This window comes from Podarcis tiliguerta (genome assembly GCF_965153285.1).
Source record: "Podarcis tiliguerta genome assembly, chromosome: 1".
NCBI classification, from domain to species: Eukaryota; Metazoa; Chordata; class Lepidosauria; order Squamata; family Lacertidae; genus Podarcis; species Podarcis tiliguerta.
In genome coordinates, this window is record NC_139534.1 from 44,550,616 (window position 1) to 44,576,745 (window position 26,130).

Consider the following 26,130-nt stretch of genomic DNA (forward strand, 5'->3'; position numbering starts at 1 on the left):
CAATAAATAATTACCAGCAGAAGTAAGTTTTATTTATTGCTGGAATGAATGAGGAGTATAAATTTGATGAAAAGCAGATCAATAGTTTGAAGTTTTTTTCTTTAAAAACTTCGCATGTTGTAAGGTCACTATAATCATTTATGTAGTGCCATAATTTGTAATGCAATGTGTTTTTAGCTTATAAAGATTTTGGATGGAATCCTAGACAGCTACAGCACCTGTCTGGGGCAGGGATATACTTATTCAGCCAGAACTGCTTGGGGAAGGTTTTTTTTTTACTACAGCCAGTCACTTGGCTGAAGGAGCTGACAAAATGCTTTTCCATGGCTATCTAGAATTGTGTCGTCTGTGTCTTTACGCATGTGTCTTGCATTTATGGTTGATTTATAAAAATAAATTAAATGCAGGTTTTACATTCGACCGTGCAAAAAGCAGCTTCATTGCCATGCTGGAGAGCACCTGAAGATGCTTATCACCATGTGAACTTCTGACAGGTCCTCTTTCCACATATCAGGGTCCTTACCTGCCCAAACCCTGCCCTTTGCACATTGCCTAGATGCCACAGATTGGACAATCCCCGCCTCTTGCATGAACTATAAACCACCCCCACAACAAACAGCTTTCCTGACTGCTACTGGAAACCCCTTTTCATGCAAGGTTTGTGTGTGTGTGTGAAGGGTCAGGGGAAATTCCCCGGGTCAGCATTACACCCTACTGATTGCCTGGGCAGATTCTGTGATGGGGCTTCTGTTCAGCAGGAAACTTCCTGTCCTAAGTTAAAATTTCCTGTTTTCAGGCTTTTGCTTTGGGTGGGGGGGAGATATCCAGGGTCTTGGGCCTGTTGTCCTCCTCCACACCAGCTTTCTAGGTGATGTGGAAGTTCCCTAATGATTTTGATAATCCGGAAACCCTCCCTCCCCGCCCCCCCCCCGAAAAAAGTTTGGTCTACGGATGCCCTCTGTCCTTTTGAATCTCTCCGGCTAGGACCATGGCTGTGAGAGCACCACCCGAGCCGCCTGCAAGGGTGGGGGAGATGAAGGCGGGCGGCGCGCTGGGGGCGGAGGACGAAGGGAGGGAGGGGAGCAGCATCGCCCGGTGATGTCAGCTTCTAGGAGGAGCCTTGCCCTTGTGTGCTTTTACTTTCAGGCTTCGTGCAGTTCGCATGCGGCTGTGAGCCACTCGGCTGGGGCTGCTCTCTTCTCCCTCCCAGATCAGCCGCGCCTCCACGATGAAATCCCTTGATCCAGCGGCTTCGCCACGGACCCGGGGAACTCCGAGAGTAGAGGCGGCTTCTTTCCTTTGCTCGGGCTCCCTTTCCCTCCCCGCCCACTGAGCATGGTGCTTACAGCAATTATTATTAATAATTATTATTGTTGCTATTATTATTATTCACCACCGGGCATGTGAAGCCCCGAGCATCATGCCAGCAACGTGCACTTTTCTGATCCATCAATTCTGCCTCCTCCTGCTCGTGGGGCTGCATCTCTTTGTGGGATCTTTCCCCCTCGCCTCCCCGTCCTCCTCCTCTCCTTCCTCCTCCTCTTCCTCCACCACCGATCGCTCCCCTTTCTCCACGACGGGGCCGCGGGGATCTACCCCTCCCCAGGAGGACTCCTCGTTCTCGGCGGCTTCCTTGCTGCTCCCCAGGGCGAAGGAGAGCCCGGAGCCTTCCGTGGCATCTGTCGGCGCTGGAGACCTGGGTGAGTAAGAGAGCGAGAAGCGGAGAGAGGGAAGCTCGGGGGGGGGGGGGATGTGTGTGTGTGTCCGCCCGCCCGCCCACCGCCACAGCAGCTGCTGCTCCGGGGGGGCTTAGCTTCATCCGGCACATTTCATCCCGCCTTGGACGGGGGTGGTGGTGCGGGGAGGATTCCTGCAGACGGATTAGAAGGAACATGCCAGCCGGCCGCTTTCTGCCTCTCTGCCACCCCCTCAGCATCGCCACCACCAGTTTTCCCTTTAGCAAAAAAAAAGGAGCTCTAGTCCGGTGATCATTCCCACCCATGTCCCAGCAGGGGTTGCGCGTCAAAGGAAAGCCACTTCTGTACGACAGCACCGGGTTGTTGTTGTTTTTGAAACACTAACAATAAAAAGAACTTCTGTTATTCGCCATCTCTTCTCTCCCCACCCCCCTCAACCTCCCACTCTTAGGACTTTATAGGGATCCGGCTTTGGGGGTGTTGAAGTGGGGCGCAAGGGAGAAAGGTTTCTTAAGCGCCACTTGCAAGTGCTGTAAGGGAGGCTCGTTCGGCAGCTGCTCTGCTCCTCGCTTGGGTCGGGCTGGTGGCCCCATGTCGTTGGCAGAAGGGCTTGGGACACTTGGCTATGGGAGAAGGCGTTGGGAGTCCGGCTACTGGATGAACGGCATGATGGATTGTCCTGTCAAAACTTGACTGGGTTTAATTTGCAGATCTAACGAGGTTATTTTGTGAGAGAGAAGCTGCCCCGTTCACAATTAATTAATATCTAAAGATCAAAACAAGTATTATTATTATTATTACTACTACTAGTAACGTATTATGCCTCAAGTTAGGACTTCTGTTGCAGTAAGTAAAGATAAATAACAGGCTTTCCAGAAAAGCTGCTGGAAGTAATGGAAGAATGAAAAGAATAAGAAGTAATACATTTGGGCATGATAGGTGGGTGGTATATAGAAACAGTTGGCTATTTTAAGCACACTGTACAGAAGTCTATAGGTAAAATAAGTTTGCAGAGTTCTGAAGAATTCCCCACAGAGTAACTTGATTGGCTAAGATGCGATCCTATACATATCTAGGAGCAAGTCCTGTTGAACTTGGTGGAATGACCTTCAATCTAAGCAAAGATGCATAGCAAGGCACTGTAAGTGTACCTTATCTCATTGAACAAGGGTTCTCTCCACGCCCCCATTACGACCAGTGTTTCTCCAGTTGAATGAATGGAGGCTTGTGCAGAGAGCAGAGTTTGGTTAAATATTTTACTTGTAAATTACATTGAGCCAGTTATAAACTGTTTGGACACTTGTGTTCATGATTTTCTGTCATTTCATAATATTAAATTGATCAAAGTCTTTTCAAGAAGGATTTTAAAAAACAACAACAACAAAAAACCACAGGATGATCATGATGAAAGTTAATGTTATTGTTGTTGATTATGATAATTGCCACAAAGCAACTGATAATGAATGCAGAGAATGCAAAATAAACAAAAGTAGAAAATGCAGATAAATGTTAATTTGATTTCCTGCTATTTCTATAACTCTATAATGCTGTAGAAGAGAGCAAGCAGGAGCCTGGCTCAAGAAAAGAGCAATAAAAAACTGAATAGTTAGAACACACAGAGACTTTTACATATTTATTCAGTAGTAAGCCCCATTGAGTTCATGGGGCATTACTCCTAGGTACATTTGAATCTCTGGATTCAGGGTCCCATATTGTCTGGATTCAGGGTCGAATCACTTATCTGGAAGAAAGCCTTATTGAACTCATGTATAGGATTGCACAGTCATATAAATTAGACTCTTCTGAGAAGTATGTATTGCAAGAGTGGCATGAAATGAATTCTACTTTTCTTTCCCAAGTTTGTGACTATCAAAGCATGATTAGCATGTATTTAAGGGATAAGCAATCTCAAGTCATATATAATTCAGGATTTGAATTACAAGGGGGGTGGCTTTACCTTTTCTGCCGGTCCCCTTTGCTAAAATTGGAGGGAGACAAGAGGCTGGGACTCACAGATGTCATAAAGGAGAGGGCTTATCTCTTCTCCCATCATTTGAACACTGGTGCAGAAGTTAAAAGAAACTTAAAGCATGCAGCAGAGGTGTCCCCTCTTTTCAACTCTTTCCTCTCCCAGTCATACAGGGATTCTGAAACGCAGAAAGAGGCAGTGGCACTTGAAGAAGGAATGAAAGGAGCAAGAATCCCCTGGCTGGATCAGTTGGAGTGTGTGAATACTGTGATACCTAGAAACTTTGGTCACTGTGGATGCATAGAACTGCATCTCATCTGAAAAGGACTAGAAAGGTTTGGGCTGCAGTCCTAACCATAATTAGTAGGGAGTAAGCAATGTTGAACAAGATCCTTCCAAGTGAATACACACAGGGTTGTGTTGTGTAACATAAGGTTTTCCCAGCTGGTGTGTCTCATCATCTGCTAAGGTGATGCAGAAAGTCTGGCTCTAGGGTGTGTAAATTATTGGAGATGCTGCAATTTCCTTTCTATAGTACCACAGTTATCTCTGCCAGCCACTGTACAGATGGCATCATAACGATGCAAGGGCAAGAGTTGTGATTTGACTCTGGGTGGTGAGGATACGCTGCAGATCTGTGGCATTCGGTTTACTTTCTATTCTCTGGTGGTAAGGGGCCCAGGAGAGGAAAAACCTTTGGAGCAGAGGGAAAGGTTAGTAGATACCTGCAGTGCTCTGCCAACTCCAGGTGTACTTCAGAACCTTGTGCTAAAGCAGAGGTCTTCTATGTCTAACTGCGCAATGCACAAATCCAAAGGCAAGTTAGTTTTGACTAGGGTTCACATGGCGTAATTTCTGTTTACCATAGGCTGGAAACAATTCACCCCAGTACATGATCCTTTCTGCTAGAGCGGACTACCTTTTCATCTGTTGCATGGGCCTTTCTTCATGTAGCATGGAGCTTCCATTTGGTTCTTCAAGGCTTGATCTGGCCGGGGATCCACAAACCTGTTTTAACATACAGACTGCCCTGGCGGGACTTGGGCGGTAAAATCAACCCCTGTAAAGACGCACTCCAGTGCTGTTATATAATACTGAGATAATCCTTGTCTAACTAATATTTGTTGTAGTCACCCTCCAATAGGCCTTTGAGGTCTAGAGTTGGGCCAGAATAAATTTGTTTCAGGTGTTTAAAGCCAATGAAACAAATTTAAACAAGTATTTAAAGCTGTAACAATGAAAGGAAATGATGGCGGTATTTCTTGATACAGTATTTATGTCATGATACCAGGGATAGACCAAACAGTTGGATGGGTGGTTTATTAATGTACATTTAGCTCACACCCTTCCTCCTAAAGAAGTCCCTTGTAGCAAATACATTTGTGATAAAACAATACCATTTAAAAGCTTATTTTAAACATTTTTTTTAAAGTAAAAGTATCCAAAATCGTTAAAAACAATTAATAGCATCTAAAAGCATTTGAGCAGTTTTTATATAAAAAAAGATGCCGTCAAATAACATGTATTATTTTTTAAAATTGTGCATATAAGCAACTAAATATGTGTAGCGTCCACATTTAGAATAAAAAAAAAATACAGGTAGCTTTGTTGGCCCATAAGAAAAATTCCAAAATCCATATTATTGCTCTGTTTAACATTTAACCTGATGAAGCATTCTAGAGAACTCCAAAGCTTGCATACTGTTTTGTGACATTTTAGTTGGTCTTATAAAGACGTGGCCCCAATATGCATTAACAGAGTTACTTAAGTTCAAGCCCATTTAAATCAATAAGGTTAACTGCAACTATTCATGTACTGGATTGTGTTCAGCAAGGATAAAAGACAAAAGTCATTTAAAGATATGGTAATGGTTACGAAGCAGGTCAGGGGTGCCTGCTCTGAAATGAAATGTGTAGGTATTGACTCCTGCAGAGCTGAGAGGAGGACTCTGAGGAGCTTCCACTCATGCCTCTGTTCTCAAAAAAAAAGTCCACTTGAATATTTGTCCATGGTCGAATTTTTGTCATTTATAGCACCCTCCCCCCCAAATAATAAAAGCACCCTCCGCCCCAAATAAAGAATCATGGAAATGGTAGTTTACGCCTTGTTGTTTAGTCATTTAGTCGTGTCTGACTCTTCATGACCCCATGGACCAGAGCACGCCAGGCACTCCTGTCTTCCACTGCCTCCCGCAGTTTGGTCAAACTCATGCTGGTAGCTTCAAGAACACTGTCCAACCATCTTGTCCTCTGTCGTCCCCTTCTCCTTGTGTCCTCCATCTTTCCCAATATCAGGGTCTTTTCCAGGGAGTCTTCTTTTCTCATGAGGGTGGCCAAAGTATGGGAGCCTCCGCTTCAGGATCTGTCCTTTCAGTGAGCACTCAGGGCTGATTTCCTTAAGAATGGAGAGGTTTGATCTTCTTGCAGTCCATGGGACTCTCAAGAGTCTCCTCCAGCACCATAATTCAAAAGCATCAATTCTTCGGCGATCAGCCTTCTTTATGGTCCAGCTCTCACTTCCGTACATCACTACTGGGAAAACCATAGCTTTTACTATACGGACCTTTGTTGGCAAGGTGATGTCTCTACTTTTTAAGATGCTGTCTAGGTTTGTCATTGCTTTTCTCCCAAGAAGCAGGCGTCTTTTAATTTCGTGGTGAGTTAACGCCTTACAGAAGTACATTTTCCAGCACCCTTAACAAACAGTTCCCAAGTTTCTTTGGGAGGAAGTTACAGGCTTTAAATGTATAGTGCGTGCGCAGGCTTACTAGATGTTGTCCAAGCCACTAGGCGGTGACTTACTATAAGCAGCATTGCTCATTATTGGAGACAGGATGCTGGGCTAGATGGTCTTGCCCTCATTGTGCCACTTTTTCAGTACTCAACTGTAAACAATGTAAAAAAAGAAAACGACATTTACATTAAAGGGAAGGAACGATTGTCTGGTAGATAAGAAACAGGGCAGGGATTCAAAAGACCTTGGTTCAGTCTTAGACCTCCCTTTGTGACTTTAGGAAACGCAGTAGATTGGCTCTGTATCTCAGTTCCTATTTGGTTATGATGGATCATTAAGAATTTCCTAACTTACACGGGGTATCGTGAGGACAGCCAGCGACAGCATTCGGAGGAAAGGGGCTAGCTCAGATGGTTATGAAAAACAAATGTTTGTCTGGGACCCTCCACCTTTTTCTGTGCCTCTGAGATTCAAAAATGAATAAATGAATGCAGTTGATTTATTCGTTTCTAACATTTATATCCGGTCTCATTGTTAAGCAAGGACATTTTGGGCCGTCTGTTAGGACATTTTGGAATGTAACCATGTTTTCAACATACGGATGGGCAGACATTTTGTTGTTGCTTCCTGAAATGCCCGCAAACCCTATCATTTGTTGATAAACTGCATTTCCCCTAACACTTGTATATACGGTGTCTTGGGTATTAATATGACTAGAAGCAGAAAGCTCTCAAGCAAATAGGACCTGGGAAACCAGGGTTCAAACACCCACTTGGCCATGAAGTTCACTGGGAAACCTTGGACCAGTCACTGCCTCTCATAGGGTTGTGGGGATTAAATGAGAAGGGGGTAGAGCAGTGTATGCCACCTCGAGTTCCTTGGAGAAAAAGGAGGGATAGAAATGCAATAAACAAATAAACAAAACAAATGATTACTCATTATCACAACAGTGGTCACATATGGCCCACTGAATCACTTTTGGATTACAGCTGTGATTGCCTTGGCATTCTTCTTCCTCTCTATTTATGCGCTGGGCTTGGTTCTGTGGACAAATGTCTTACTAGAATAACTCAACAAATAGACTTCCCACGCTCTTGCAGAAGGGGTCCCACCAAAACACACCAGGCAAGGTATTATCTCAATGTTACTTGTTATTTTTCAGCACCATTTTTAGGTTTGACTCTCTTTTGTTTTATCACAAGTGTTCAGTCTTGTGCTCTAGAAAGATAGAAAAACTACAGACTTTACTCTGTCTGCATGTGGAAGCGCAGACTTGCTGTATCTGATACATATCGTATGGCATGCTTAGAGGCATGATAAAGAGAACAAGAGATGGGGAAAGGTTGCAAAGGAGAGAGGGGGAGAGATGACAGTGCACTTTTTTTTACCCCAACAATAAGTTTATAATCAGGTAGCTTCAGGAAAGACTAGGAGACCAGAGAGTGTGAGAAAATACCTTATTCATACAAAATCTGGAGATTAGAGCAGCAAATTATTAATGGGTTTCCTTTAAATGGGGCTGGGGAATCTCAGGCCTTTGGGCTTCTCTCTGTGACCCTCAAAACTCTTGCCAGGCGACCATGTTCCTGCCTAGGCCACACTCCTCACTTGGCCACCCTTGAGGGCTTTTGTCAGACTATAAAATGCCCTTGAGTGTCTCTTGCTTGCCTAGATGGAAAGGGGCGTGTTTTGTGTATGTTTATAGAAATTAATTTTTGTGTGCGAGGGGTGTAGCTACTGTATCCATTGCCCCTCTCACTTTTCCTTTTGGCCTCCCACACAACTGACACATGGGAGGTTGCTCATGAGGGAATGTAGCCCTCAGGCTAAAAAGTTCTCCCATTCCTGCTTTAAAGCTAGGGACAGGGATGCAGAGGCACATCTATGACATAGTGAACTTTGTGGGAAGAAGATGCAGGCACATATTTCAAATGCTGCGATGCTAAACCACCGTGTCCTCCTGCTTCACCCCGAGGCATGGCTAGCTAGCCTATGCTTTTTTTGACCGCTCAGAACATTCCCATCCACCCTTCAGGCTGAAATCATAATTAGAGTCCACGGACAAGGAGAAAAACTTTCCCACCCAAAAGGGAAATGAGAGGCTGTGTTGCTGAGGCAGCCAGCCCAAGTAATAATATAATCTTAGAAGAATGCAGTTCCCTCGAGTAAAGGAAGTTCTAAAAACTTCAACATGCGGAGCCATTAAAATAGCTGTTGCTTGTTTGGCTGTAACTTTGTCTGCGGATCCAGGCTTCTGAAATGTGGGGTGAGGGGAGCTCAGAGTGAAGCACTGGGGGGGAGAGTATTTTCTTTTGTGTGTATAAATGACACACATGGCCCTTGACATGAGAATGTTCTTCTCAGGTGGCGTAGGCATCTTTAATATCCCAGCATCTGCTCTCATTGAAACTGAGCTTCAAGGACCCAGCAACATCCATTTTGAGGCAAATAAGCATCGCTCTGCTTTTTCTGGGCCAGTGGCTATGGCGCGTCAGCGGGCCAACAAGGAGCAAGAAGGGCAGCAAGACTAGATGGGAACAGCACTAACAGGAAGGAGAAAAAGTCTACATGCACACCATACATCTGAAGCACCTAGCTTTCCCCAAGAATTATGGGAACTGTAGTTCAAGGGTTCTGGGAATTGAGCTTTGTGGAGGGAGAAACTATAGTTCCCAGGATTGTAGCCAAAATGAGGTAATGATGCAGGGACAAAGATGGCAAAAGTTGTAAAGTTGACACATTATTTGAAAAGAATAGATTATTTATACCTCTAATAAGGTAAAGAAGAAGAAGAGTTTGGATTTGATATCCCATTTTATCACTACCCGAAGGAGTCTCAAAGTGGCTAACAATCTCCTTTCCCTTCCTCCCCCACAATAAACACTCTGTGAGGTGAGTGAGGCTGAGAGACTTCAGAGAAGTGTGACTGGCCCAAGGTCACCCAGCAGCTGCATGTGGAGGAGTGGGGAAGCGAACCCAGTTCACCAGATTACGAGAGTACCGCTCTTAACCACTACACCACACTGGCTATAATATACCCCTATAATATAAATCTTTAGAAGGAAGGGTCATTGTGCTCTACCAAAGTAAAGTTGACTGTTGAAGGTTCTCCTCCCCCAACATGTGTGTAATACCCAGGGTATTAAATATTGCCCTGAAGAAGAGCTATGTATCATGGGATACCATGAGGTAATTTTGGACTCTGGACTTAATGGTTTTCCAGTTTATTTCCATACATGTCTATTCAGACTCAAGTCCCATTAAGTTCAGTGGGAATTAAAGCCCTGGGAAGTGTAGGACTGTGCCTTTATTTAAGTTAATGGATCCCCCTGCTTTAAGATGCGTATATTTCTTTGACATGCGATGAGGAAGCTATGTTGCATTTGGGGGCCGTCCTGCTCATTCTACTGAATGGGGCTCTGGACCTCTGCCCCAGAGCCCTGCCCTGACACTGTTGGGATGTAGATAATCCATCGTTTTTGAACAATGAAACAGGATGTCCTGCAAGTCAATGATTCACAAGGAGATAAGAGGGACTTAAATTTAATAATGTTCTATGAGTTGACTGCATAATTAAATTAATATATCCTAGGTCAGCTTAGGGTATATCTGGGGTATTATTTCAAATAGATCTGAAATGTGAGTGGAGCCTAAAGTTGCATTGGAAATCCACATAGAGTTTAAAGTTCCAGTGCTACCAAGGCAACCATCACAGATCCATGTGTATTCTTGCTTTATTATCTCCCAAAGTTATTGGACTCCTTTTTTTGCCATATCATTTTTATTAATTTTACAATAATGCTTTCCATTACAATCTCTCCTCTTACATTATACATTTTGGCATTTTAGAGCCATGACTTCCGTCAAACCTTCCTTGTGATTTTCTATCTTTCATTTCAAATTTCTGCATTTTCACTACTTAACCATTGCTTTCAAATCAAAAACATCAAAGCATCACATTTTCTTATTCTTCTCTGCAGTGATTTTTATACCTTTCCTTCCAAAGCTTCTTGCAATCCTACCAACATGTTTTATTGACTACAATTGCCTTTCAAATAATTTACAAATTTAGTCCAGTCCTTGAGGAATTTCTGGTCCCGCTGTTCTCGGATTCTTCCCGTCGTTTTGGCCAGTTCCTCATACTCCATTAACTTCAGTTGCCATTCTTCCTTTGTCGGTAATTCCTCTTGTTTCCACTTCTGTGCTAATAAAATTCTTGCTGCAGTTATTGCATATAGGAAAAGCTTAGTATCTTGTCTGTTAATGTCTGTACCTACAATTCCCAATAGAAAAGCTTCCAGTTTTTTAGTATATGTATATTTCAACATTTTCTTCATTTCATTATATATCATATCCCAGAAGCATTTCGCTTTCTTACAATCCCACCACACAAAGTTATTGGACTCCTGCTCCCATCATCCCTGACTACTGGCCACATTAGTTGAGGGCTTATGAGAGTTAGAGTCAAATGACATCTGGAGGGCCTGACTCTCCACTCAAAATTTGTGAAGTGGGCCTAAATTGTGAAAAGCTGTAGGCAAAGTGGTTTGTCCAATTGAGGGACGTTGGTTTTTAGGAGTTTCCAGAGGAACTGGACGCAATTCTGATGGACAAAGCAAAACCATTTTTTAAAAAGTTATTTCCAAAAAGCAGCATAGAAGTCAAGACCTTGGCTATTTAATGGGCAAGTCAAGGCTCACAATTCATCATGAAGTCTAATTACCTTTGTCGCTGTACTTTATTACTTTTTATTGTGGTCTCTGGGCATAATTGCATCTGTGTCTAGGAGGTTTTAGTGCTTGTCACCTGCAAAGACATTCTGCCTTTGGTGCAGGTTCTGCAAGCCCCTATGAAAATGTAGCCCTGAAAAAGATCCAAGCATTTAAGCAGCCATTGTTACTTGATTCCATCTTAAATTACAGAGCTAAATGCTAAACATTTTAGTCCTCTTTGGGATATTATCAGCTCATTTATCCAGAGTGGGATGTGATATACTGCTAGGCTGGCAGATAACACAGCAAATAAAGGCTCTTTCAAATAGTAGTTCTTAAAGAAGAAACGTGATCTCTGCTTGGAATAATGAGGAAAAACAGGAGAGCATAAAGAGGTGAATCGAGTTGGTCTGATTCATTTCTTTTTAACTGCACATTTTCTATGGCAGCATAAATGAGTTGAAAAAGATACACTTTCATGCCTACTGACTTGTATTTAGATTGATATTTAGATATGCTTCAAAGCTAATTAAAAAAAAAAGTAGAATTCATATCTGAGGATTAGTATCCACATATTTGCAACAAACACGAAAATTAAATTTGGCTTATACCCTGGCCTTGCTTTTTCAGGTGGGTGGGGTACAAACAGGACCTATAACAAAATGTTGATCTTTTATCTGCACCACCTAACAAAAGTGCTCAACTTTCCAGTCAGCTTTGTCTCCTGAAGGACACTCCATTTCACCACTATATCCTTTTTGTTGTTGTTATTGTTGTTGCTTTTTCTTATCCCCATTGGAGGAGGGCCTTCTTTCAAATGTCCTCACCTGCATACAACAGGTGCCCTTTTGGAAAGTTTGTGCAATTTTGGTTGCAATCCAATACATAAATATATATCTGGGACTTACTTCTGAATAGAAATACAGTGGTGCCTCGGGTTACATACGCTTCAGGTTACATACTCCGCTAACCCAGAATTAGTGTTTCAGGTTAAGAACTTTGCTTCAGGATGAGAACAGAAATCATGCTCCAGCGGCACGGCAGCAGCGGGAGGCCCCATTAGCTAAAGTGGTGCTTCAGGTTAAGAACAGTTTCAGGTTAAGAACAGACCTCCGGAACGAATTAAGTACTTAACCCGAGGTACCACTGTATGTAGACTTTCACTGTTCATTTATTGCTTGTGACTTTTCCTCCCTCCTTTTATTTTTATTTTTAAATACAAACTTAGGTGTGTGTTCTTAAGGGGAGGGGTCCCATTCCTGCTCATATAATAGTACTTGGTTTGGGTTGTGGTTTTGTTTTGTTTCGTTTTTTTGTTTGTTTGTTTGTGGGATGTTTTTTTACATGGCTGACAGGCTGTTAACTGCCTTGGATATTGCACTTCATGGAAGAAAGGCAGTAAAATCAAATAACTACACGGGACGTTTAAGATAAATGCAAGGTGATCTGGCTCACAATCCTTTAGCTTTCAAACAGGTGTACAGATGAAATGAATGGGAGAAGGTGGTCCTTTTGCTCAAGTGCAGAGGACGTCCAGAAGGGCATGAGCATGGCCAGCCACAGGGTTGGCACAGGAATTCCTTGGCAGAAGCCTGGGTGGCTTGGAAGCCGGCACAAAGCAGCTTGTTGGGGAAGGAGGCTTGGCAGAGCACAAAACCTCCTCTAGCCCCATAATCTCATTTGGAGTAAAGTGATCCCCGCACTCCAGCCAAGATGGCTTGTGGCTTTTGTGGGGATGAATGCAGCAGATGTTAAATCACAGGGGAATGTTAGCCCTTTGCCGTTGGATACCTCCTAGCCTTGTGGCTTTCAGGCTCTATACTGAACTGTAACTGGTGGGGCTTTGATTAGGAAAGGAAAAGCCTGCCCAAAATTTGCAGCTCCCCACCCCCTGGCCATCTTCTCTCTCCTTTATGCCAGTAGGCAAGATGGTTCGTGTCAAGGGGGAAGAGGTGAAAATTATAGGGTGTCGAGAGATCCAAGTGCAGTTCAGACCGAAGCAGCTACACCCTTCTGAGACAATGCACTGGAAGGATGTGCCTAGGAGGGACCTGGGCTTGGGAGTTCCGCTCTCTGTGAACTGTGGGGAACGGGATGCCATTCCAAGGAAGGAGGAGGTAAGGTGAAGAAGGTGGAATACTCCCGGCTGGCGCCTCATGCCCTGAGGACCACTTAAATCAGGAAGCCTGCCCTTCCAGCCTAGTTGAGACCTATTGGACTCCACGAGGCTGAATTAGATCAAGTGCCTACAGACTGGCTACATCTGTGCAGCGCAGCACTGTGCTGGAAAAAAAATGCAATGCTTGCTCAACTACAAAATCTGGTTATTTCATGCAAAGAGCATTTTAATGAAGGTTTTCTCTTAGTTAATTGCACTTTGACTAATTCACTTAGCTGACCTTTTTTTTTTTTAAGTACCTCAGAATTGTTTCCTTAGCTGACCTTTTTCTAAAAGAACAAAACACCAAACCACAGAATCGCTCTGTTCCTTTCGCTAGACCTTTGCATCGTACTTGCTTGTCTCTTTATGTGACCTCCATCTGCAGGGTGTTTAATTAAGCCTATCTTACGGACACCTCCAGTGTGGTACACCTTGCTCACTCCTGATGCATTTGCGGCACTCAGGACACTCCCAGGCTGTTCCTACATTTGAGAGGGATTCAGTCACACACTGGCAGAAGCACCTTGTGCAATTGCAGTGGGTCTGGAGGTCTCGCTCAACAAATCCGCTCAGACTAAATTTCAGCCGTGTGTAAGGTTGGCTTGGTGGCTGCTTCTGCTTTGCACCTTATGCTCAAGAGGGGGTGATTTGTAACAGAGAAGCAGCTTTACTCTTCTCTTGCCAGCCATTTTTCTTTTGAAACTCCCCCTTCCACACACCAATTTACTACGCTGTTTCAGGTCTGTATTTCAGACGTAAACACCGTTGAGTATGGGCTAGCAGGGGAAGAGTTAAGCCTGTTCTCTGCATTTTTTTTTTATCCATTGCAAATGCTTTCCTCTCCTGGAAGTGTATTTGCAAGGAGACAGACAGTTCCTGTCAGGCTAATGTTGCAAGAGAAGGGCTGTCCTGTAACCTTTAGTATGTCCTTAAAAGATTCTGGAGTATGTTTCCATTTCCCTACCATATGCAGTTCTTGATTTCTCAAGCACATAAGCCTGTCAGAAACTTGCACCTTCCCCCAGATGGTATGCGACCATATAGTTTGACCTAACCATGTGGTGTGAGACAGTGTGGTGTAGTGGTTATAATATTGGACAAGGACCTGGGAGGACTGGGTTTAAATCCCTACTCAGCCACAAGATTTGCTGGGTCACCTTCGGCCAGTCACCTTCTCTTAGCTCAAACTACCTGGTCTTGAAGTAAACCAAGGCCTGGTTCATTGCAATCTCTAGGAGAGTTATCAGGGCAGAAATTTGTGCTTTGCCTGTTTGTCCTCTTCACTTAAAATTCAGCCGAGCAAATAACAACAATTCGTTACATACATACAGCTTGGGGGTTGCTTCTGAAGCTGCTGTGGTGGGGGTAGAACTAACAGGGTTTTAAAAGCACATAAGGCCTTGCTTAGTGGGCAGAGTAGCTTTGAGCACCATGTATCTGGATTTCCCACCTGCTTCATCCACAACAGGCATTTGTTATGTTATGGCATTGCTAAATTCTGTGGTATGGGAAGAAGCAGGGCCCCAGGAAGACCATGATAAACAAAGGGTGACATCCGACCCTGTCTCTCAGACTTAGTGGCCTCAGGATGGTCTTTCCAAGTGCATATTAAGAAGAAGAAGGTGGGTATTATTAGGGTTTAAAGTGCAGGATTGGGATCTGAAGGCTATTCTTAGCTCTGCTTCTAACTTCCTGGCTGAAATCCCAGCTTTGCTCAAAGTCGGTAGGAGCCTGCCGTTAACTTCTGTGAAGCCAGGCTCTTAACGACACCCAGATCCCAAATCAGGGAGACAGAAGTTCACCCAAAAATGTCAGGTTGGAAGCCAATGGTTATTTTTGTGGAGCAAGGGATATGAGCACTCTTATCACTGCAAAGGCACGAGCCTTGGATCGTGCTTCAGTAGTTGGATACAGAGGCTATACAGAAGCAGGAATCATCCACACATTTTGGCTTGGGTTTGCAAGCTGTGTTTTGTCCCTACCTTTTTCAGAGTCTTCTGTGCAACTCAGAGGACTTGGAGGGGTGTGTGTGTGGAATGATGGAGTGGCCTCTCATATGGTCCTGGGCTTTAGAGCACACGGAAGCACTTCCACAGACTCCCAAGCTGAGCACAATGGGATAAACTCCTCCTGAGACTTGGAAAGGGGAGGCGGAGTTAATAGCAATAATTACAAGTAAAAATAAATAAAATACATCTGCCATGGAGTCTAGCCCAGGTTGAGCCATCATAGATAGCCCTAAATGCTCCTTTATTCATTTGGTATGTTAGCACTCCTTCTAATAGCAGACTTTGCTGGTGAGCGCTGACAGTGTTGTAGCCAAAATTGAGGCCCAGAAACAAGAGGGGGAGATATCAGGAAGCATGGGGGATCCAATGATGTCAAGAAGTTAAAAAAAACCTATTGGTTTTACTCTCTCTCTCTCTCTCTCTCTCTCTCTCTCTCTCTCTCTCTCTGACCGAAAACTAATACCCCAAACAGCCCACTGAGGGCTGAGCATTCTCAGTGACCACATAATTCCAGGTGTCTGTTGTAGCAGGTAGGGAATAGAAAACTGGCAGGGAGGGCAAAAGGAATGGAGTATCCTCTGGCTGGTTGGCTGGCTGGCCAGCACACTGAACAGGAACACTTCACACTGCAGCATTTTGTTGCAGGTTGTACTAGTATGTCATTCTTAGGTTAAAGTGCTAATAATTGCACTCAGCTATCAGTTTTAAGACACCAAACCCTAATAAAAATTACGGGGTTCTCATCACCCCAAATCTGAACTCAGAAATGTCAAAAATGTGGAACAGCTCTGGCATGTCGTTTGGCCGATCCTATAAATGGTTGAAAGATTTTTGTCCGTGTTATTGTTCAGCTCTGTTCCTGTTTAATTGCAGCTTTCCTGTGGGTTGCAGGTTATATAAGAATGTAGACGTTTCCTGATTACTGTCTAGCAGAATATCTGAGCCCTAGCTTAACATGACATGTTTGGCATTTGGATGACAATGAAAATCTTCATATATGGAAAACAATCCAGTTTCCATGGCCTCCTCGTGCCTACTCTAAAGGCACGCTTTGGTAGCTAAGGACATTTCCTTACAGTTATCCAAATCTGATGTGCTATAAAATTAACCCAGCAAAGGCTCTGCCAGGCAATGTTCTGATCACTCAGGCCTGAAACTATATTTCATCCCAGTCAACCTGTTCTCCACACACTCAGGGAGCTGCCATGGTTTTCATTGTGTTTCCCCGTGCCCCCTGCCTCCACCCGCCCTTTTATACTCTCGGCTGGCCCCTTTTGCAGCCAGGATGTTTTTTTTCTTGCCATTTTATTGTTCCAGTGACCTAGCAACTCTGCACCGGTGGACTCTTGCCAGTCAACTTCCTCTCTGAGCTGCCTGACAGACTCCAATGATGTTGCCATCAGAAATGAGTAGAAGTTGAAATGGTGACAAAATAGGGTCTCTCTCTCTCTCTCTCTCTCTCCCCCCCCCCCCTTATAATTCCTACTCATCCAAATTATTCCTCAGTTGTTGTGGTGGCTGTGGTTCTTCTTCTTCTTATTAAAGCCCAAAGCATCAATTCTGTTTTACCAGGAAAAGAAAGAGTTCACAAGAGAATTCCAAATGGGAATATAGACACTGGGTGGGGTAACATTTTAAACAAGCAAGAAAATCCATTTATACCAGAATGAACTTTGCTAATCTTGAGCACTGTCAAGAAGATAAGCTGAAAAGCACGTCAATAAAGCAAAATCATATGCAGAATTTATAGAAAGACGCCTTGGTGTTCATTATGCACCAGAAAACAATAGTTATAACCAACCAATGTCTATTGACGATTCTGAATAGAAAGGGGTCTGTTAGCAGAAAAAATATTACTGTAGATTGAGACTATGCCCCAAAACCAACACAGCCCTTATGCTGGTCTCATGCTGAACATTTTTTTAGCATTCACAAAACATGGAGAGTCCCTCTTTCAAGTATTATTCAAAGAGAAATAATAATGGATTGGCAACCTTCCTTTTTAATTTTTGTAGACTTAGAACATAATAATATTGATGATGGTGGTGATTAATAATTCCTTAGAGGTGCATTGGCTCATTATGAGTTCTTAATGCATGGAAGCTAGCCCTTTTAAAGGGCTCTCATCTTCTCCTGTGCATTTAAACCAGTTTCTAGTCTACTCTGTGGTAATTTTCTCTCTCTTTCTACTTGGATTTATCTGGCATTGGGACCTACTTGGGTTTATCTGGCATTGGCGTCCTGTCCTTGCTTGTTTTCCTAGTATAGAACACAGTAGGAACAAAATGGAGAGACATTACAAATGAAGTGATCTGCATAAGTAAATAGGAATGTGGAATGTCAATAAGAAGTACTGTATTTTTCACCCTATAGGACGCACTTTTTCCCCTCCAAAAATGAAGGGGAAATGTGTGTGCGTCCTATGGGGCGAATGCAGGCTTTCGCTGAAGCCTGGAGAGCGAGAGGGGTCGGTGCGCACCGACCCCTCTCGCTCTCCAGGCTTCAGGAAGCTCTCCCAAGCCTTGGGAGCCTGCGGGAGTTCCTGCCGGGCTCCCAAGGCTTGCGGACAGCAGCCTGTATCCCAAAGCCTGGGGCGCGCTGAACAGCGCACCCTGGGCTTTGGGCAGCTCTCCACAAGCCTAGGGAGCCCGGCGCGACTTCCCGCCGGGCTCCCTAGGCTTGCGGATAGCAGCCTGTTCTGGGGGCTGGGGTCAGGGCAAGCTCGGGCTTCCCCCGCCCCAGCCCCGCGCCTGGGGGGGGGAATAAATTTTTTTCTTTATTTCCCCCCCAAAAAACTAGGTGTGCCCTATGGGCCGGTGCACCCTATGGGGCGAAAAATACGGTATAGAGAAAACTTCATGTAATTCAACAAATGCAATACCAAAACAGATTTGTATATATTTTGATAAATGCCACCTGTAAAACAAAACATGCAGCACTGTTGTTGATTTTAGGATGCTACAGTCAAGCAGATTGCAGGTGCCGCATTTATATGCCCAAATGGAACCACAGATTCTCACGAAAGGCACCAGTGCTTCCTGTGATCTTCCCAGTGGCCTGTGTGTGCTCCCAAGGCATGTGTGTGGCAGCTCTCTCTCTAAGTGTGAACTTGTCCTCGGAAACAAAATAATTGCATTCCCAGAATTTCAAAGCCCGTTACACTGGGCTTGGCGCCGGTTGCTCAATATTCAAGGTTTACAAATAATGTGAAATAAATGTGCTGCGGCTGCGCACGTGCCAGAGTGTGGCCTGCATGAGACCACGCTGCTGCAGCTTATTAAAAAAATAGTGGTACTTGTATGTAGTCTGTCCATGTGGTTTCCATTGTTTCCCTCTGTGCTGAACAGGTTGCCTGTCCCACTGAGGAAAGGGTTAATTGCATTCCCCTGCTTATCAGAGAAAACAGTGCACCCTTTTAAAGGAATATTCTCCACATGCTGAGGACGCTGTAGAATTGGTTTTCTGCTTTGAGGATTTTTCTCAGCGCTGCTCCTTTCAGGGAAAGAACACGGAAGGAAACTGAAAGAGTCCAGATTTGGGACCGAAGCTTTTGTTCGCACAGCACAAACTCGCTTGGCTCCAAAACGGCCTCCACCCATAATCATTACATCCGCAGCAGTGTTTGAAAAACACAGTCCAGAGAGCTGCTTTCCTAGTAGCTGATAAAGGAGTGGGCTGCTAAAGTGTGTGCTGCCACCCCATGAAGCAGGAGAGGCCAACTGTCTTCTTTTATTATTCTTTTCAGCCTAAACCTTACTACTAAAGGTTTTCTACACAGACTGAGGAATGAGGGAACACAGATTTTCTTCTGTGACTCTCTCTCTCTCTCTCTCTCTCTCTCTCTCTTGAGTGTGAAGACTTACTGTGGATTTTGCCAGATTGCAAACATTACTTTTACAGTTTCAGTTACTTTTCTCATGAGATTCTCTTTTTGTTCAGTGCGGTTTAATTTCCAGAAAGATGAAGAACACATAACATATCTTTTTAACTTTAAGGTTGCCAGATGCTCCTTTACTTAGAAGACACCCTTTCTAAGGAAGGGAGTAACCAACCGCTTCAGAGCATGGCATTTGCATTAAGTACAACATGTAGCTCTCATTTCAGAGACCACAAAGATTGAGGGCCAGAAGAAGAGACATGGTTCCTGCTAGAGATGTGTGATGCCCCCCTACTCCACCCCACCCCATTCTCTGCCCTTGAATCAGTGCATAAGCTAGAGTACTGGATATAGTTTAGGGAGATCCAAGTATAAATTGTATTCATAAATGATGCTCAGCGGATACCTTTGGGCCGGTCACTTTCTCTGAACTACCTCATAGGGCTATTGTGAGGGTAAAGCCTTGGTTGGGGTGGGAGAGACCATGTACACTGTCCTGAGGAAGGGAGGGGGGAAATGTAATAAACAGCAAATGAAGGGAACAAAGTTGCGTAGAGTGACTCTCGGTGACCGTTCCTCTACAGCTATGAAACTTGTAAATTAGGGAGGTTTAAATTTAATGTGTGAGTGAGCCAAATTACACCCACCAACCATTCTCTCTGTTGACTTTATATTAGGCAAGCTTGTGAAGAGGTCTTACTCAGCTACTAATGTATGACTGACAGTACATGGGGTGATACCCTGATCAGGCCATTTCCCAAGTTTGCTAAATGTTTAGCTGGCGGGTAGGCAGGCCTTGCCTACATGACCTCACAATCACCTCATGTGTGTCTTGTTGATAAGAGTTCCGATATGGTTAAATTTTATTTCATTTTAACTGGTTGTTTTCTTAATCTATGTTTTCAGTTCGTTAAAGCACAGCCTGAGTCTTTGCGATGCAGAGGACTAGAAACCTAAGTAAATGATTAATCCCTTCTTTTATTCAATAAGATTTGCTAATCCTTGTGCATCATAATGTTGAAAATATAATGCTGTGTAAACAGCACATTTATAGTGGATTGTGTCCTCCAATCCATACACACATACACTTTTGTAGCTGTTGAAGGGTGGAATCTACCAAGGACAAATTGTGGGGAAGGAGCTGATTATCTTTAACCTATTGAGTGATATAATTTTCCACTTTTTGTCTCTGAATGTTTAATTTGTAAATGTGTTTTGAAAGGATAACTGCAGGAGACGAACTCTGAAGTATTCAACCATTCAAAATTTGAATAAATCAGAACTCAGAACTTTGTTTCTCTGCTCAGCAGAGTTGCTTATCCTGGCATCCTAGCTGAAAAGCAAACACTTTTCTCTAATTCCCTTCTGCAAGTCTTCCAGTTAGCCTTTATATTCTGCCTAGAAATGTTTCAAAAACGTTTTGTTTCATTTTCCCGGTGTAGTAACAAATACACACAAAAGGAAAGGGTGGGGAAATGAAGGGGCAAATAAAAATAATATAATTGTACCAATACAAAGTATTTTGTTACAGATCAGATATGCATTTTTTTCAAAAAAAATAATAATACTGTATACACTGAAATGAAAAATACAGTTTCCCTTGTCAGCAGATGCCATAAATAAGTTAATAGAACAGGGATGCCTGCAATACCAAAGGGGTATGTATAATTAACTCATAAATTAAGCCTATCTGGCCTGTTATACATTGATTTCATAGAGTCTGTGAAATTTAGAAAAGGTAGCCATCTTTCTTTTTAAAACCCTACAATGTTGGGTTTAAAGTTCCTAAAATGTTTATAATATTTTCATTTAACAGCTGCCACATTCCAATACTTCCATTCGGTAATCCCCCTTTTTAAGAGTCTCACTTATGGGAGTTAATTTGAGCTTTGCTATCAAATTGAGCAGGAACAGGATTTGAGTTGTGAGCTTATCAGACTATACAAGTTAAGTAGGGTCAGGCCTCAACAAGTCTTAGTGGCTGCCCTTTGCAGAAATGGAGCGAGAGGATTCAGAGTCTATGTGCCTTTGACCTCTGTGAAAATAAAGATTTAAGTCGTATGGTAATGTTAGTGAGCTTCCTGCTGTTTCAGGCATGAACGAAACCTGTAATCAACTGGAGCACACAAGGAACATAATTTTGGGGAGATATCTCTGTACTTTATTTAAAAGACTTGCATTCCACTTTTCAGAACAGTCAGCCCACAAAGTGGCTTCCGATCCCTAAAATACACTAGTAACAATCATTAAAATACAAAAGTAAAACTGTTGAATCTGATTACAGTCAGACAATTAAACACGGACTAAAATAGGCTGAAACCAGCATTGGACATGCATGGCCCAACCATTCTGCCAATCTCACATTTTAATCCTCAAAGGCTATTCTAAAACAGCACATTTTTAGAGCTCATTTAAAAGAGCTGAGTGACATGGCTTGCCTGATGTCCCCCTGGAACTGAGTTCTATAGAGGGGAGACCACAGAAAAGGCCCTGCTCCTTGAAAGTGCCAGGTAAATAACAGTTGGCATCATTGTCTTCTTGACCATCTCCTGCAGGGCAGCCACATAAATGGGAATGGTAGAAAAGGCAGGGCTGGTGCTGCTGACAGATGAACACATGTCATAGATTTAAAGGCAACTATCTTGAACTTACTTCCAAGGAAATGTTCATGGGGAGTTGGGCTGCAAAAAACCCAGACTGATTTATAAATAACGTAAATAGCAGCTGTAAATTCAGTGGCAAGAGTAAAAAAAATATGATGAAGTCCATTGTAATGTGCTATACAAATAGATCACATCCATTATGTGTTGTTTTAAGAACTTCACAATCCAGTCAAACAGCTAAAGTGGAAACCCAGAAGTTGGGTTAAAAGCAGAATCTGTTTATGCTGGATGCATTATAACAGTATCACAAATGTGTAGGAGGAAGTAGCATTTATAATAGGCAAGTCTGGTAATCATCACAACTCATGTTGTAGTTATAACTCAGGAAGAAAGCCACAGATACCAAAGGCTGTGCGATAATTTCAGATTGCAACTAAAATAATTTATCTTAACAAGAGGAGAGGATGGACACCATTTCTGCTGAAATCGGGAGGCAGTGGCTTTCTACGTGACAAAAGAATTCATAACTGAACTTTACCTCTATGTAGAGGGAGTTACTTCTATAAGAGGCCATTGTAACTTCTGCTTAGCTAATCTATCTCAAAAGACCAGTTTTCCTATTACTTGTTATCTTACTTTCCTCAATGTTATAAGATCTGCATCCAGATTGGAATTGCTTTTTAGGTGTTCTAATTGTTTTATCACTTGTACGCTTGCTACCCTCTTTTGCAGAATGGGGGGTGGGGAATATAAGTTTAATAAATAGTAGGGTAAGGATTTCTTTCTCATGCACTTGATTTAGAGCGTGAAGGAGCCAAACCTTTACTAAGACTATATATACATAAAATGCAGTGAGGATAATCAATCACAAATCTTAAAAACAACCGTAACTAAAGACAACGATAGAAACCATCAACTAAAATTTGGGGTAAACAGTACCACTTGTATAGCATCAGAAATACAACAAACTAGGCATCAGCAGGGCCAGCCCAAGACTGATACAAAGAATGAGTTCACTGTTGGTATAGATCAGTGGTGGCCAAACTTGGTCCTCCAGCTGTTTTTGGACTACAACTCCCATCATCCCAATCTAACAGGACAAGTGGCCAGGGATGATAGGAATTGTAGTCCCAAAACAGGTGGAGGGCCAAGTTTGGCCATAGCTGGTATAGATGATATCATAACTGTTTTGATGATGCCACTCTTTAAAATTCTGACTACATCTCAGTATATGTGCGCATGGACACAAACAGAGAGAAAGTGGAAGCGAGTGAGAGAACAAGCAAGAAAGCATATCACAACCTTAAAGGGAAAATTGTGTGGGAGGAGTATCAACACTTTCCAGAACCTCTGTGTCACAAAAGAGCATGTGATTCCACCCGGATACGGCATTAGTGTGTCACTGAGCAGTCAAGTCTGATGGCTCGTTCCTCAAAACATTTGGAAGGGAGGATGGAAGGCGCATACATTTTTGCATGCCCCACACGCATACCCAACTTTTTCTGCTTGAGTGCTGCTAAAAAGGGACTATGGTCTACATTACATTCCAGGCATTGAGTTACAAATGCATGTGCTGCACAGCCTGCTAGGTTTTTGAATTTCTAGAGCAAGCTGGCCCCGGCAAGCAGCTTGTTGTCTGGGGTCATGATTTGTTGGTGTGACACTGTCAGATATGAGCACTCTGGACACTCATGTGTGCTGGCTCTGGAATGTTGATAACAGTAATCGAACGCACAGGCTTCTCACAGATGAAGGGAACCTATAGGACAGAGTTTGCCAGACAACTGTTGTTATGAGAATAGACTTGGCTTTGCCTTGTATGGTCCTAGAAGAGATTCTGAATTCAGGAATACATTATCCAGGAAGCACATCTCCCCGTCTCTGTGTTTAAGCTGAAACATCTTTACGTATGGATAACTTGTGGGTTTCCCAAAGGCATCTGGCTGGCTACTGTGAGAACAGGATGTTGGACCATATGGGCCATTGGCTGGATCCAGCAAAGCTATTCTTATGCTCTTATGTTCTTAACTTGCAAGGATCGTGGGCTTCGCTAAAGCATGATCACCGCTGTTAATGATCACCAACTGTTTGCAGCCAACCCATGGTCTCTTGGAAAGATGTTAAAAATAATTAGGAGGATAAATTAGGTCAACAGGGTGTAATTACAAAGCTGGGATACATTCCAAAGTGCAGTAATTCATGCAGCTATGACTGCCAGGGGCAGGGGATATGAAAACAAAGGATTTTGTGGTGGTGTAGTGTCTGTTGCTAGAGAACTATTGGCTCTGGGATGGATGAAAAAATTAATGCTGCTGCATTGCTATTGGTAGTCTGAAATGAGAAATGAGTGGAAACCCAAGATGATTCACATGAGATGTGACGGAGGGGGCACATGGGCATGCACATACATGCTTTCTCCCTCCCTCTCTGTTTTTGTTCACACATGCAAACACATAGGCACATGTTGGGCCCAAACACACACAAACATAACAACTACCTGCCGTCGGCTGATAAATTTGTGACTTGTCCAGGGTAATTAGGATCAGACCTGGTTTTGCTTCTGTTTTAATGATCTTTTTTTCTCCCCTCCAGCCATTATGAGCAGCGAAAGTTCCAACATCGAAACAAGGACTTCCAGCTCTCATGCACACAGTACAGATGCCTTCAGTGCCCTTGGCAGTGTCAAAGGAAGGACACTGTGGACGATAACCAACAGTGCTCCTGTGTCTACAGCCAGAAGAAGAAACTCTGCTTATATTGAAATGATCAGGTCTGGAGATACAGCTCAGCAGTCATCTTCGGTGATGCAGGCCAGAAGAGCTGATACCTCACCAAGTTCCTTGGATGTTGCTGGATTTGAAACAGGGACTTTGAGGATACATTCTCCCAGGACACCTGTTTCTTCACTTTCAGAGGATAATCACCCAAGTGAGTTCCACCATCAAAAGTCTTTTTGTATCTGAATGGACTGTCAAACCCTGGGAAAATACCCAAAACAATAAAGCTGAATGGGTGTGTGTAAGAATAAGGAGAAGTTGGATGAGGCACAGATTGATTTCAAAGGCTATGGTCATTCCTTTGTTAACGATTAGATGTACAAACACAAAGGTGTTTAATGGTGTTTGTAATCATTAAATTATACATGTTTGTAGTTAGTCTTAGTTGAATTTCATTGAAAATGAAAACAAATGGAATCTGAGCCACCCCCCTTTTCAAGCAAAGGTATGAATAAGATGCCACACGAAGCTGAACCTGCATACATTTATGCAAATAACGAATTTTGTATATATTCGCCTATTTTGCAAGATTTACCCTCTAGCTGCTTTTTTGTGTAATGCCCAAGTATAATATAGTTATTGCAAGTTCTGTACAGTTCTCAACACCAGATGTAATTCAAGACATCAGATGGATGGAAGCCATGGTTGCACCTCAAATACCAAATTGTTAGAGCCTGATAGGGTTTAATTTTCTCATTTCATATTTACAGTTACTGGGAGCAGCCACCATATAGATAGAAGGTGGGATGCAGACAGCACAACATCCAATTTGCATATCATCAGCACGGACAGTCCAACAACGGCCAGCAGAGGCACAGAAAGGACTTCACAGTTTCTTACAGACAGTGTCGCTCTGACTGATTCATCAAGAAAAGACCCAGTTTCTCAGAGGGAAGTCACCACCTTTCCTGATCGAACCCAGTTCCCATCTCATGCAACACATTCCAGAGGAAGAAGTAACACATCAAAGGTCACACAATTTCCTGATTCTTCAGCAAGGATTCGGCTTGCCCAGTCTTACTTGCCTCCAAAGACTAGTATGTTGTTGTTTTTTCTGTTCCAAAAGTCTACTTCTTAATGAATTTCCATAGAGAAATAATAGCATTATACTGTTTTAGAACTGCTGTATTGTAATGCCATGTGTTCTGCGAGCCAGGAAGTTGCTGCAGATTTTATCTCAGCTGAGCAAATATTGGTGGCGACAGGGAAGCCACTATTTCTCAGCCTCCTTGCATCTCAGATATTGGGATGATACTTGGCTATCTTGCAGGGTTTTTGAAAGGATTCCTGAGATAATAGATGTGAAAACTTTAAGCTCTCTAGTATGTTCCAAAATGCAAAGGATTGTTTATGATTAGTTTGAGGGGGTTTTCTCCAGAAGTGGTAAGGCAAGTCACCATTATGATTTGAGGACTAGATCAGGCTTCCTCAACCTCGGCCCTCCAGATGTTTTGAGACTACAATTCCCAGGATCCCTGACCACTGGTCCTGCTAGCTAGGGATCATGGGAGTTGTAGGCCAAAAAACGTCTGGAGGGCCGAGGTTGAGGAAGCCTGGACTAGATTCTTGGCATGCCGTTCAAAAATAACAAC

At 43.2% G+C, this 26,130-nt stretch overlaps 1 protein-coding gene across 3 annotated transcripts in view; it reads left to right on the forward strand.

Moving 5' to 3' along the window:
- HEG1 (heart development protein with EGF like domains 1) overlaps nucleotides 1-26,130 on the forward strand; it is a 68,608-nt gene that overhangs the window by 3,652 nt on the left and 38,826 nt on the right. The window contains exons 2-4 of one of the 3 annotated variants that reach the window (XM_083405256.1): nucleotides 1,147-1,700; nucleotides 24,354-24,689; nucleotides 25,249-25,575. In XM_083405256.1, coding sequence (XP_083261382.1) covers nucleotides 1,421-1,700; nucleotides 24,354-24,689; nucleotides 25,249-25,575 — 943 coding nt within the window. In that variant the 5' untranslated portion in view covers nucleotides 1,147-1,420. Of the gene's footprint in view, nucleotides 1-1,069; nucleotides 1,701-24,353; nucleotides 24,690-25,248; nucleotides 25,576-26,130 lie in introns of those variants that run through there. The other 2 variants (XM_083405255.1, XM_083405257.1) reach the window with 2 other exon arrangements.